This window comes from Amblyomma mixtum, chromosome 2 (genome assembly GCF_055824585.1).
Source record: "Amblyomma mixtum isolate Tamu chromosome 2, ASM5582458v1, whole genome shotgun sequence".
Lineage (NCBI taxonomy): Eukaryota > Metazoa > Arthropoda > Arachnida > Ixodida > Ixodidae > Amblyomma > Amblyomma mixtum.
Window position 1 is genome coordinate 176,400,751 of NC_143013.1, and position 15,088 is coordinate 176,415,838.

General features: G+C 45.6%; 1 protein-coding gene across 1 annotated transcript in view; it reads right to left on the reverse strand.

Annotated features, from left to right (window-relative positions):
* Positions 1 to 12,564, reverse strand: part of LOC149361721 (fatty acid synthase-like) — a 51,221-nt gene extending 38,657 nt beyond the window's left edge. The window contains exons 1-3 of the mRNA XM_089568135.1: positions 12,253 to 12,564; positions 10,620 to 10,973; positions 9,619 to 9,862 (exon numbers count right to left, since the gene is read on the reverse strand). Of these exons, the coding sequence (XP_089424261.1) occupies positions 9,619 to 9,862; positions 10,620 to 10,973; positions 12,253 to 12,483 (829 nt within the window). The 5' untranslated portion in view covers positions 12,484 to 12,564. The remainder of the gene's footprint in view (positions 1 to 9,618; positions 9,863 to 10,619; positions 10,974 to 12,252) is intronic.
* Between the last annotated feature and the right edge of the window lie 2,524 nt (positions 12,565 to 15,088).

Here is a 15,088-nt window from a genome sequence, read left to right on the forward strand (position 1 = left end):
GATGAGGCGGTGATGATCGGTCACGCGTTTTGTTTTGCTTGCGTTGCGAGGAGACACTGCATATTATTCTGAAGATGTCGCAGAGTCATTCACAGAGCCAGTTAACTGTGCGATGGCAAGAAATGCAAGTGCAGCGTAAGAATGACCGCAGAAATCTTTATGATATTCAGAACTGTGCACGAAACGCTAGGCAATTCTGAGAAACTATTCTTCATCCGGCACCTACAGTAGACCATAGAGCATGAAAACTGGAGAAAGTTTTATTGCGTTCGAATCGGAGCGAAAGCACGGATTTGGGCTACGTAGAAGACGGCTGTGAGCATTCAGTGCCGCGGGACAGAGCAGATGGAAGCTGGTGAAGAGGACGCTCTCCAATGCACAGCGCGAGAGTGTAGTGCAGTTTGAAGCGTGGCCCGCATGGAGCGTTTTTCCGGGCGATTCGTCGGCGTCGATGGCACCGGTGCGTTTTTTTGCCGCCGGAGAGCACGTTTTTGCCAAATCGTCGGGTTCTGTCGAGACAGATAAAAATGTCGACGCCGCGCCGACGCCGGGATAGGGCAGCGACAGAGGGCCAATTAGAGCCGGAGCGGGCGTCACGTGACTCTGGACGGAGCCACGCCGGCCGAGAGAGACGCGCTCGCGAGCTCTCTCTGGCACTGTAGCTTGACCACCAAAATTGCGTCGTGCTTCCCGGAAAGACGGGCGTTTGGCAAACCGAGGGTACCGAGTACTAGTTAACTATAGTACCGAGGCTTGGGCTTCGGGTATCTCGGCCGAAACGGCCGAGCAGCGTGTTGTCTTTCGGAGGAGTCGCTTTTAGCTGGCCGCGCCGTCCATCAAGGGCACGCGTAAACGGTAGCGCCATCTAGTGACAAGACGCCAAAGCGCATCAACGCTGTGTTGAAGAAATTTTTTATCCGTAATTACTGATAACTACGATGGGTGCATTGCGAGCCTTATTCGTTCCAAGAAGAAAAACTGCTAATAGATGACAATGTAGCAAGTGACTAAAAGCTAGACAACTGCTTCACCAGGTGTCGTTCTTGCGAGGTAAGCACAGTTAGGCCTAAGAGCTTCAAAATCGCCAAATTATCTGAAAAACAAGGGCTAGTTATCGCTTATACCTCTACGCGTGGGCGAACTGTGCGAAGTAAAAGCGAATCGCTACCATCTGAGCGAGCTATCACGTCGAAGAATCCAGCGGTATTTATTCCGAAGTGGGCGAGCAGGGCGCAGCCTTCTTGTCAACGTATCCCGTAACGAGCCCGTAGCGCGCGCCGCTCGGCTGCTGACCATGCGGGAGTAAATTCGTCGACGCCGGCGCGGGCGTTGGGCGCGCTACGCGATTTCGCGGGTAAAAAACGCTCCATCCGGGCCAGACTTAACACAGGACGTGTTGTGTGCGGCGATAGCCTAGTGAACAATGCGCTAGGCTATCGTGAACAGCGCGCTTTGGTGGGGGGAATATATGCTGCCCTGCAAGAGCCGCTTGCCTGGCTACCCTATCTGGATGCATGTGTGTGCCTCTAAGACTTTTGATGTTTTGGAAGGTGGGGTCATGCCTGTCAAGGTAGCCTGGTAGCCGGTAGCTATGCGGTCACGGTAGCCTGGTGGTTTGTGGCGTAAGCATCTTTAGATTTTTCTTTTCGGCACTATTTCCATGCAATAACAAAATGCAGCGATAGCCTACTGGTCTCGTCGAGCGGTACTTAAAAGAGGTCTGTTCGCGCAGCCGAGGGTTCGACTCCCTGTCGTGGATATTGATGCAAGTTCTTTTTCTCGTTTTCATGGTTTCACCTCTAACTCAGCTGAAGGTCAAATTTACACGGTCTGCAATTGAAGCCGAAGGTCTCGTAGGGAAGCTTTTGCGTCAAAATTACAACAATTAGGCATGATTTACCGTGGACTGTGTATCAAAATGGATGGTACTGAGCTTTTATGCAACCTGCAGGGACTTTCTTCCTATGTTAGACCTTAAGATTAGAGTGCATAAGCAGGTACAGTCTTTGTCAAAAGTTTAGAGCCCAGGAGGTTCACTTCTAAGCTTTATATTGGGACTCCAGGAGCATTCATGGAAGTCCTACCTAATGCAGGAGGCAGTACCAGAAATCTTCTCATGTCCAGGAAATTTGGAGCGCTAGAGATCCATTAAGAACGACACAGTGTGGCTCGAAAGAAAACCCCCTGGGCTCCAAACTTTTGACAAAGGCTGTACATCAGTGAAGAAGCCCGTTTTGTTTGTTTTTTTGCGGTGAATCCCAGACGACCCCGGGCGCGCCTACTCGCGCAAACAACACCTTTTTATATTGCACGTTTTGGCGCGTTGCTAATGCCGATGATTTGAATGTGGTGGGTGTTACCGTCACCAATATATGTCCCGCGCCTATGGACGCGCCGTGATTTTCTTGACAGGGTTTATGCAAAAAGCGTACTGGCGCTAAAATACGGACACAACACACACAGGGCAGGAATGGCGCCTGTCTTGTGTGTGTTTTCTCCGTCTTTTTGGGCCTGCACGCTTCTTGCGTAAACCATGTCATGCTACAACCAACTAGCTCAAATCAAAGCCTTGCTTGATTTTCTGCTTTATCGCATTAGTATGCCCCAACGAGTGACCACCGGGGTCAACACCTGTTTTTTTTTATCCCAACTGGAAAGCACTGAATATTACCCCCTTCGTTTTCTGTTGTGATCAGATAAATAGGACACACACATACGAAAGGTGGCAGGTGAACGATTCGCATTCAAAGAAACACTGTAATGAAGTTAACGTTGGTCGATATCCATTTTTTGCATCGAATAAAGGAAAGGCAACTCCACGAAAAGAGATTTTTATGAGCTGAGGAATAAAAAAAAACATGAAATAAAGCAGCACCGTTGCACGTCGTTTTTACAAGCCGAATGTGATGACTTAAACGTGTTCTTTGCATGGAAATCACTGAGTCTAGGACATGGTGATATTCGCTTAGATAACGATAACAAATTCTTTCATAATCGGCGTCTATTGTTCAAATTGGCTGGAAAGGAAAAAAATCTTGCTTTTTGTGTTCAAACTTCTCAGCAATAAATTCTTCTTTTTGATGCCCAGTAAGCATCAATACAGCTGAGAAGAGATGCACCATCATTTATGAAATAAGAACAAAGATGGGACGATTATCTGTCAATATCTAATGAAGAAGGCGAATTAAGAAGACACCTCTACCAAATCACCGCACGAAAGTGGTCGTGACCGCCACACATAGAATTTATTTCGTAGTATATACGCGGGTATCATGAGCTGTTGGTTTACTCAGAGGCAGGTTTTTTTGTATGTGCAAGCGCAAGCGCAATCGCTTATCCCGTCGGAGGAGCAGGTAGGCTGGAAAACCGTGAGGATCCTGAACTAACAGCGCATCATAAAAACCAAGCTAAAAAGCCGCTTTGATTATAAACTGTCAAAGCTACCCATTTGTATTGTGCTATCACAAGAAAATTTCGGGGGAACCATATATGAAAATTAAAAAAATGCCTGCAGAGGATGCACCGAAATGACCTGGAAATAACCTGGAAGAACAGTTCTGTTTACAGTCATCTAAGTTGTGAAGGAAAGTTGCTTCTTTGCATGAAAAACTCTATGAGGCAGTGCTTGCGAATCCCACATATTCGTTCTTTATTAGCAGCGAATCAAAAAGTTTGTTGCTATTTTGCCCTTTAAAGGCGCATTTGTGTCTGGCAATGCATAGGGCAGCAAAGAGAATGATGAATGATCGGAAAGTCGTTGCCATCATCGCGAGCCTAACTACGTGTACTGCAGAACATAACTTCTGCCGTACCTTCCAATTGACCCTCTCGCGGGCTAGTGCAGCCACCTACTCCTCGCAGACTTCATATTACCATCAGTCCAGATCGCTAATTGCTATCATGTGGTACGTTTTCCTCCTTTTGGTATCTACTTCGTTGCGCTAAGGGCTCACTGCATGATTGCCTTCGAATTAAAGGCCTCACCCATGGCAATTTGTATTGATTTCAGATGGGATATCATTATATAGCGTTTCTTGACTGACCCACTCTGATCTCTTTCTGTAAACGTTTATATAGGTCTCTGTGTTGTGCTTAACAAAATTTCCAGTTTTCTCATTATCTTCCAAGTTTCTGTCCCATAGCCGAGTACTCCAAATATAAAACTGTTCTGAATTCTCCTATTGATTAATACTGGCAAGCTGTTATTTGTGACGTGCGTGTAAATACAAGTTGCACTCTATCCCATTATTCTCCTAGTTATTTTGCTGAGAGGGTGGGGTAAGCAGTCACAACCTACTCGATGTGGATGTATCGTCTTTCAACTTCCAATCCGTCGCCTGCCGTAATAAACAAATGTGCTCATATAAGTATTGGTAACGACTGTAGGTTTATTCACATTATTTGAGACCCAGAGTTGCGTTTCGCCTGTCCAGACCTTCTATCATGATTTATAATAAGTCCTGAGTTACTTAGCAATACAAAGGCATCAGGAAATAAGATACCACTGAGGTAATCGTAATCAATTTTTTTCTCAAGTCTTTCCGATCCAGATATCTGAATACGTCCTGTAAACGTCCTGTTACTGCTACTGATTGCTACTGTGGACGCGCAGCCGCGAGATAGGTATTTTTCAATAGGTGCGTGTATGCATATTCCACATACTGGTTACACCCTGGTCCTGCATTCAGTGCTGAGGTCTCAGCGAAGTCAAATTCCCTCTCACAATAAGGCTATCTACCAGGCAATTTTCTTGAACCTTCACAGTCTGCAATAGATACGGCGGTTCGCTTTTGTAGGCAGGTGGGTCGCACAGTAAGGCGGACATACGTACGTGTTGGCGAGCAGCTAAATTACAAATTATTACCTAAAGTTTAATAACAAACATTTTTATGCTTTATTTTAGGGAAAAGATCATATCCGGAAATCGAAGCCTGTCAGCTCAGAAGCTCAGTCTAGTTTGTAAATTTCCTCTATCGGCAACGTGCTACTGTATGTCGAACGCCAAAATCAAGCGTTCCAAAGCTCTTTGAACTCGCTTTCCCGCGTGAATATTTATAAATTGGTGTCGCTGCACGTTTTATAGACGGTAAAATCACGTTAACAGCTTCTACATTATGAAGTACTCAATTGGCCTGTGTACTTGCTGGAATAGAAATGTGAAAGCTACCATTTTACCATATTTAAACTAGGAAAGCCAGCTCAATGAATTTTGAAGTGCGTATCTTTAACGTCCGATATTTGAAAGCACATTGCCGATAAATAAGATTTAAAAACGGTATCAATCCGCCTTCAGTGTTGACAGCCTTCAATTTTGCGGCATGATCTTGCTCCTTAAAATCAAACATAAACATGTTAATAATTATTTTGGTAATATTTGTTCTTTTGACAAGCACCATCACACATGTATTGCCTGCCTTGCACAGCAATCTTTCCAAATGCACAGAGCGAGCCTAGGTATATAAAACAATTTTCAAAATAAGAGCCTGTAAACGTTTAGAGAAATCGCCTGGTATAGGAATTGGTTATATTATGTGCATTCCTGCAGCCCCTGTCTGATGATGTGAATATGGACAGTTGTCGGGTAGCGTTTCCGGGTAGCCTTGTCCTTTGGTTGACTGAAATCTAAAGTTCCTTTAGATTGATAGCGATTACGTTAGTAAATGTTTTGATGATAACATAGAATAAGGTAATTGGTCTCTAATTTCTCTAGTCCTTATATTCCCTTTAGTTTTGCAACATATTATTGGTAGTCATCATTCTAGGTTGTGCTACGCTCGAGGTTATGAGACAATGTTCATACAGGTTGGCGAATTATTTGGCAAGAAACCCTCAAGGCCACCGAAGAAACTTCGCAAGAATGAGCGTCAACACGGACACTGCGCTAAGAACAACCAAAAAGGTTTTAATAAGCTGATAAATAAAATTTTTCCTTCCCTTTCCATTTTAGGGCAATCTGCCCACTACCGTTCAAGAAAGCTGCTATTACCTAATATAGACCAGCTGCAAAATTGGAAACAAAGTATCTGCTGCTGGAAGGTTTCAACCTCTAGACCGGACCTGCACCATGCTGTTGAAAACATTTCCCACACGAGACTGATATTTCATATACGACGCCCGCTCTTCACGTAATAAAGCTGGGTGGGTGTCTTGTCGTGGAGGGATCGAAACTTCGGTGCATGTCGACACGGGAACATAAAACCCTTGCCGCATCCTACATATAATTGTTATTCTACTCATAATAATATTACGGGAGTTAACTCAGCAACAGAAGCGAGAGGCCGCAGTCAGGGAGCACAAAAAAATCAGGTCACCTCAACACTCGTACTGCAGCTTCCTCGTTGTCGTCAACAGCCCCGCGACAGTCCATCGCCTTCTGCGTCCTGCCACTGCTTACCGTAAGAGTACGCCCCCTCCCCTCACGTCCCCCTCCGCCCCGCGGGATTAAGCACAGTTAAGGGCTTAAGACGGGCGGCATGCACGAGCTGTGTGGCCATCGAACGTGGAGGAGAAAACGGCAGCAGCATTTAAGTAGCACAAGCTCGTAGACCGTTTGATGCCATCATGTCCATCATGTGCTCGAAGATTGCAGAAGCATTGCAGAGGCCAAAAAGCATGGCATGTACAAAAGGAACAGCGAGAAATTATCCTTGTTTTCTATCATTCCGGAATGCCTTGGCCCAGCTACACCACCATAAATTTCTGTTCGGCCGAAGTGTAGCGTATGACCCTAGCCATAGCCTCCGTCAAACTGCATCGTACTGCTATGTCCAGCTGCTGAACACGTTTAGTCTTCAATTAGGACATGGCATGATGCTGCAGTGTTCTTCGCAGAATGCCCCGTATACAACTATCTTTGTGAAACAAGTCACGTTTTCTTCTTTGCCCGAGTCATGCCTCTTTTTTTTTTCTGTCACACCCTGTTTATCAGCCCATTTTTCTTCCTGTGTATTTGCTCATGTTCTTTTTTTTCGTCACTATTATGTCGTATTTATATTCTATTTTTTATCCAATGTTTTTCTGCATGTATTTTGTACTTCGTGATAATTTTTAATCAGCTTTTAGAACGTAACAGTGTTTGTTTCTACGCATTTTTGCTTTTTTCTAGCAACTGTTGCACATATTTATTGCTCCCTCCTTACACAATGCCTCCCTGGAGGCCTGTAAGGTATCTGTAAATAAATAAATAAACATCCTTAGCTTCATTAGTGCGATGCGCAAGCAACATAACTATCCTAGGCAAACTAAGAGCGCAAATACGCACTACAATTTAGAGCTAAAGCCGTTATAGATTTGACTTCAACATATAATCCTGCATTATAACCTGCAATCTGCAGCGTCAGCTGCAAGGCCTTAATTACTTACTGAATTAATTAAACATAACCGATTTCACTTGGGCTTCGCAAACTAAATTAAAATGATTTACCCTCATGGGAGGCAGATGGCAAAATGCACAAAAAGAAATACTCACTGCACACTTAGTGATATCAGGGAGGGGAAAGAGAGATAGCGGATGGGAGTCGATGGGTGGCCTAACAAAGATATAAAAGATTTCGTTGATTAATGCGCTTAGCCAGTAAGCTTAGCTATAGAAAATTTTTAGCGCGAAAGCTTTACTTTACGACCAAAGCTGCAAAAGCACTTTCGTCGCTTAAGCGTGGCCTTGAATAAAAATTTTTGAGGTGCATTTAAGTCACCTTACATGCACGAATGCGAAAGCTCTGCGAGGTCCGCAACCAGCACCATGTGCTGGGCCAGCAGTGTATATTGCGAGGGGAATTTTCAGTGGGTGCCGCATGATGGCGCTACGACTGCCCGCCAAGCACAGAGGAAGTTTACCGGAAAGGGAGGAAATTTGATGTGCGCCTGATTGCGACATCTGTATTAACGTGCTCACAATTACAAATACAGACCAAAGTACCTATCTCGCAGATGAGTTTATAAGAAGAATGCATTCCCTAGAGGCGCTTTTATTCTCCTTCAGACGTCGAAGGGTCGTGGCGGACACTTTGGCGTTTGAAGCTGAATAAAGGCGACTCTGGTGAATGCTAGCCTGTGGAAGAGCAGCATGACAGATCGCAAAGCAGAGCCGCCACGTTCATCGATGTCTCTGTTAGGAAAGCAGTGCGGTATGGTGCGAGGAGTATATGCTGCGCAGGATCGACCTACTGCCTGGACCCTTTCCTCGATGCATGCGTGTGTCTTCCGGAATTCTGATGTGCGGGCAAAGTGAGAGCAGGATGCTGGTGTGATTGTGTATGACGTGCTGAGGGATGCGACCTGGTAAAGTCGAACTTGAAGTCTGTCTGGGTGGGTATACTGCCATGCAATAAATAAAAAATAGCGTCGTGGCGGAGTGGCACTGTCCCCGTATCGCACGCCGGCGGTCCGGGTTTGTTTCCCACATAGACCCCTTCATTGTAAAAACAAACAAAACTGTGAGAGGGAGCCCACCCCAAACGAGAGGCTATTGGAAGTGAACCAATTGAAAATAAAGGAAAACGGGCAGCGGCCTAGAGAAAATTTAAGAAAAACGAATTCGATGAAAAAAAGAGGCACAAACAATGGCCGGGCAAAAGTGAATGTCAGGGCAAGAACCATGGCGGAAAATTTTAAAAACCAAATGGTTGATTGAGAAAAAAAAAGATATAATAACAGCAAATAAATCGATCTTTAAAGCATATGGTAAGTACTCTAATTCAATATTTAAATTCACAAACAAAAAGAAAATGATAAAGAGAGGCAAAGAGAGACGACGAGTGCCGAATGCTTTCGCATTCTCCCAGTGCATGTCGCGCAGTGATCTCTAATTTTTTTCTTTTCTCATTATTGGGAGTTGGAGCGGACGCTTTTGCGGACAGCCTCTGTCCACAACTACCGTCCGCGCCACTCATGAACTAAGAAAGGCTTTCGCCTTAATAAAATAAAAATTGCGCAGACTGGGTTTAGTGCACACGCTGGCTTCGCTGGCCTTTGCACGCCGGCACTATGCTACCGCCGCAGCCGATTACGCCTGGGTTTAAACTGTAACACACTCTAGGGCTTTGCATTGCATGTCGTCGTCTTCATGAAGTTTTACTACTATCGAACTAATATCGTCAACAGACGTGCGAACGACCCATCAAAGCAATACCATGGGCCCACAAGTCTGAGCACATGTCTTCGCACGTCTATTCGGTTTAACTACGTTCAAACCCTACCACCTTTCGCTACAGGTCTCCAAAACAGTGAACAGCTGTGGGGAAGAGCAAAACAGAACAAAGTAAACATGGATTATTCACTTTGGTCTGTATTGAGCTCGCGCTGTCATTTTCTTGCTCTCGTTTTGTTACGTCTAGAGTCAGGAAAAGGAATAAATTTTGTCTATGCCTTGCGCGAAATGTTTCAGGGTTTGGCTGTATGACCAATGGAATTTTGTATGGCGCTTAAAAGAAAGTGTTTTCGGTCACTAGACCGACAAGCTTGAAATGGCGCACCGTGTAGTGTATTGTTCCCTGTACGGAGTTTTTGTGCTGAATTTTTCCCAAGATGTTTACGATTTCCAGCAGTTCCGAATTCTCGATCCATAGTTTACCTTGGAAAGTAAGGAAAATAGACGTGAGCAGTATGAGCAGCTCTCACCGGGAAGTCCGTCGGCTGCGCGGCACTCGCAGATGCGTTCCATGGCCGAGTTCGCGTAGCCGTAGTTTGTCTGCCCTATGTTGCCAAATCCGGAAGAGATGGATGAGAAACAAACGAAGTGATCAAGGTCCGGACACAAGCGCCGGGAAATACTGTCCAAGCGCTGGGTGGCGTTAATCTTGATTCTAAAAACTGTCTCAAAGGCTTCCGGGGTTTGCTTTTCGAGAAGCCCATCCCTGAGGACCTGTGAAACAAAGACAATATGACAGATGGTTTTTGTTTTATGGCGTTTGACATTCCAAAGTGACTCATGCTATGAAGGATGCTGCAATGAATGCGTCCCGACTATTTCGGCCACATGAGATTATTTAATGTGCACTGACATCAGACATTACACGGGTCTCTAGCATTTCGCTTCCATCGAAATGGGACCTCCGCGGCCGGGATCGAACGCGCTTCTTTCGTGTGAGCAGCCAAGCAAGATAACCACTGAACATCCGCGGAGGCTATATATGAAAGAAGTCAATGTAGAGTCTTTGCCAGAAGTAACGATCATCGCGTTTTGCTTCCTAGTCGTATTTATGGCAGCCCTTAAGCTATAAATGTGTGTAAAGTAGGCAGAGCCCCTGTCCTCACTTTTCTAGACCTTTTCGTCGGTACGAGTGCTGTAAGGGTTCCACAATAGAGCTGGGAAGCAAACCGCTTTTCTCGGTTACTTTTTCAAGGAGAGTACATGCTACATGACTGTGCGCAGAAAAAGTGCCGCTACCGTGACCATTCTTGAAATCGAGGTTACAAAGCCATCATAGTTTTTTTTTTAATTTCTGGGCGGCAGAGTACCGCTACAGGTGCTGGTAGTGTACTCACACCTAACTCTGGATGACGCAAGTAGGGCTGCTGCGACAATGGCTGATTATGCACCCAAGAAATGCGACAGCATCCCAGCACGAAGTTCTCTCCCCACCCCGTAGGTGCCGAACGGTCGAATGAATTGAACTTACCACGCCCAGGTTGAAGATACCACCGACGGGGCCGACGGCAGCTGCCCTCTCAATGATTTCTTGTGCCCCTTCTTGAGTTGAGGCGTCGACCTGAGACGTAATGATGGTGACTCCTCTCTGCTGCCACCGCCTCAGGCAGAGTCTCTGGTACCCTGTCCGCACTCCAGACCGGGAGGTAAGAATCAAATGGTGGCATCCGCGGCTCACCATCCAGTCGACGAGTTCGAGGCCAAAGCCGCCGAGGCCACCGATGATGGCGTAGGACTTGTGTTTGTAGAAATATGTGCGTGGTACTGCTTCAACAGTGAGACGCTCCGTTGGTATGACCGTGCGATTGCTCTCCTCGGGTTGGATCTGTGCACATCCGTGATATTATATTTTGTAATTTGCCTCAACTAAGCATTTTGCCGTACTCTCTGAATCCTTTAGCAGGACAACATAATGACTCTCAAAATTTTCAAGCATTTCCTCAGCTTCTTGACCCAACGTGGAATGCACTCTGGGTAACTTTAGAAGCCTACTTTTCGTGCAAAGCGTTCTAGTCCGTTTTTGCACCGTTTTTAATTATTGTGTGGCAGTTTGTGCGAATGCCTCAAATTAGAACCAGGTGCCACAGATTGCTCAGAAAAAGTACACCGATGTACCGAAAGCAAATGATAGCGTCCGCAAGATATTGACCGGCGTGAAATTTCAGAGCTGCAACGCAAGGCCGGCCAGCTGAAGCCAGCACCCGTGCGGCTACCATGGGGCCAGAAGACTATACCCCAGACATACTCCGGAATTTTGTAAATACACAGCGTTTCGCAGCTCCCGTGAATTCTCTCACAGCAGGTGGGCAAGACGAGCTAAACTACAGGGCCTAGTTCTGTACAAGAAAATGACCCCCGTTCAAGCGACCACTGTTTTCCGCTAATTAGGCTTTCTTTCACCGATGTAGGGGCTCATAGTACTGCTCTATATGCTGCTCCCACCGCACGTTAATGTACAACAAAGTCCTCCGGTGGAAGCCAACACAAAAATGTGACCAAAAACCTTAGCAAAAACCATTAGCTCACTCTCGTTGTATTCTGCTGCACCATCTTCTCAACTGTGAGCCCGCTTCAGCCAACCTAGCGTGGCTTTGGCGAGACAGCGATAAGAGGAAGAAAAACAAAACACGATAGTTGCCAGCGTGTAAATCTAGTGTCTGAGCATTAGCTGGGGTTTCAGATCCAAGATCTTCCTAAAACCTCTATGCTACTAGTAGCCGCAGAGTTTCTTGGGGTGCTGCAATTTCGACATGCAAGCCACCGTCGCTAGCCCTCGGTCAACACAAACCCGTCGCGCCGTTGTTGCCGTGCAGCACTTTAGCGCGTTCCCACGGTTTGTGCTGCTGATGGCGGCGCAAAGCTGAGGAACGCGCTAGGAAGATCTCATGATCTAAACAAGAAAAAAAAACAACATTCCATTGAATTGCCGAGGATGCCTGGAGAGGGTGGAAGCGTTTTGCGCGTTGCGGTCCGGGGCTCTCGCCCACCTCTCCCAGTGAACTTAACAGCCCGCCACAAATATTTAGCGAAAGAGCACAATCCTACAAAAGGAGGCTCACACCCTTTGGTACGCCATGGCGCTCATTCGCTCGTGAAGCACTCACCTCGAGTACAATTTTACTAGTGTGGGGACCGGAGACCAACAGCTGCAACGCTTTGTCGGAATTCCCGAGCGGGAACTGAACGGTGTCCAGCGGTCGCACAGCACCAGAAGCCAGGCCGTCTTGCACGAGCGCCACCACACGGCGTCGTTCTTCCGTTGCCAAGGGGCAGTCATCAAGCAAGTCTTCCACCATGATGCGGTGGAATGTGACGCTCTTGGGGAACACGGACATTTCGAGCGATGAACCTTGATGTAAATCTGCTTTTCCTATCTCCAGGAACCGGCCGCGCGCTGCCAGGCAACGTACGCTGCCTTGAAGGTTCTCTTGAGTCATCGGGTTGAGCACAAGGTCGACGCCTCATGTGCAGATAGGATAAGAAGAGTGCAAATGATAATAACATGAATAAGATAACGTAAGATAGGACAATAAGCATAGTTCAGTGTCGTGCAGAAATCCGTCGCAAAAAACAAGGAGCTGAAAAACAAAGCCTAGATATCAAAAAGATACATGCTTACCTTAGTAATCAAAGAAGTATGTTTTTTTTTAACCTTTACGGTTTTTTTTTATTTTAAAAACGGCGAGAGATACATCGGAGCGGTTTCTTCAGATGGATTCTACGGCAGTTAGAAATTAAGTACCCTATATGGATTATTAATTAAACGATTAATTAACATAAATTCACTAATAAACTTTTTTTTATTTTATGGCCAACTTGTGCTGCGAAACTGACGGCCGTCAAAATCGAAGAAGAGCGCTGTTTTCGATTCTCTTAAACGGAAATGTGCTCCAAAATACCGAATGCCAAAAATGCGCATTTTAAAGTACCTGGGTTCGAATCCAATCGCAGCAGCCGCGTTTTGATGGAGGCGGAACGCTAAAGTCGACCGCGTGCCGTGCGATGTCAGCGCACGTTAAAGATCCGCAGGTAATCATAATTATTCCTGAGGCCTCCACTACGGCACCTCTTTATCTCTTTCTTCTTTCACTCCCACCTTCATCCATTCCGTCACGGCGCGGTTCCGGTGTCCACCGAGATGTCAGACTGATACTGCGCCATTTCTTTTGCTCAAAAATCCAATTTACCACCTTACCATTTTTAAAGACTGAAGAGTTTGCTTTCCCCCATTACATAGTTGTACAACGGCGTCGCTTCACAAAGTATCGTTGCCTAAAAGGGGTTACCTTTTTCTACATCATAAAATGGTGCAACTCTGAGTTTATTTGATGCATAAGAAGTGCCAGAGACGTCTTTCATAAATATGCAATATCGGACGTTCGGTATTTTAGAAAAACTTTGCGGATTAATCAATTTAAAGAAACAGCTCATATTCGATGTTGATGGCCATAAATGCTGCAATACAACCTTGTTGAAATAAATCATACGTGATTTATTAGTTGGGTTTAGTTAATTATTCGTCTAAATATTCAACCATACTCATCAATTTTCTGATATGTCCTACGTGCCATTTGACGCCTATAAGCCCTCGTTTCTGCCTAAAACAATTATCGAATGAAATGAGCTTGATCGACACGTATTTGTTAAAACGAATTGACTAGAAACCTTTGATTTGGTTTTGGTTTTATGGGATTTAACGTCCCAAAGCGACTCAGGTTATGAGGAACGCCGTACTGGAGGGCTCCGGATAATTTCGACCACCTTGGTTTCTTTAAAGGGCACTGACCTGACACAGTGCCCGGATTTCCAGCATTCCGCCTCCATCGAAATGCGAGCGCTGCAGCCGGGATCGAATCTGTGTCTTTCTAGTGCGCAGCCTTACCCTAACCAATGAGCCACCGCGTAGAAACTTTTCAATAAGAGTTGGAACTGTGCTTTATTGACTCGTGAACGCTACCCACCATGTAGCAGCCCGGAAGGGCTAAGAGCATTAGAAAATAGCGAATAAATAAAAAATAAATAAATAAGTAAATAAATAAGTGGTACATAATGCACGCTGCGCTAAATGCCGCTAAACATAGACTGCCGAAGTATCTCACAGTTTTTAAAACAAGAATCTTTAAACGTGAAGAAAATCACACTTTTGAATGATTAATCGTATGTACTACCAGGAATATCCCTTGAAAAATTTCGTTCACAGATGTGTTAAGCACTGTCGTGGTATTTTAGTTGCTAAATGTGGTCTACAAATTTTACCTAAGGTAGAGAGGGGCAAAGGAGGATGAGATTCTGAAGAGCACGAAATGAAGAAATGCAGGGAGGGAAGCCTCTTGTAGAGATCCATGATCGCCTGGCGAAGTGCGCTCATCAGTAAATAGCCCTCAACATCGAGAAGAAAGCAGAGGGGTAAGAAGGACTGCTTGGTGTAGACGCTGTGGTAAGGTGGCGGATGTGAATCTAATAGAAAACGACCAGTAGAAGTAATTGATTTACCACATCTTTATACTGTAAGTGTTATCGTGATTCAGGGATTCTTTGGAGTTGCATTTTATATTTCGCATTCAAGTGCACGATATCTGTAACTTCCTGTAGTAGACCCCAGGTGCAAAGATTAGGTTATCAAGAATAGTTACTGGATTAGTTCGTGAATACCGCTAGAACACATGTATGCGCTGATATTCCACAAACGACAGAATGAGGAGGAAAGGGCGAAGCTAAAAAAATACGTGACGGCTGCCTTCCAGCGGCTTCATCGCTGACAAAGCGGCTGAGTGGGCGACTTTTTCACGATCCCTCTATGGCCGTAACGGCGGCCGTAGAGTGCACAACTGATACCAGCCTTCTGGGTGGAAGAAAGGTGGCAGTCGGTCGCACCGGGGGCAACGAAGTCGTCAGCAGAGCCCGTTACACGATGCGCATGGTCAGCTGTACTGCACTGCG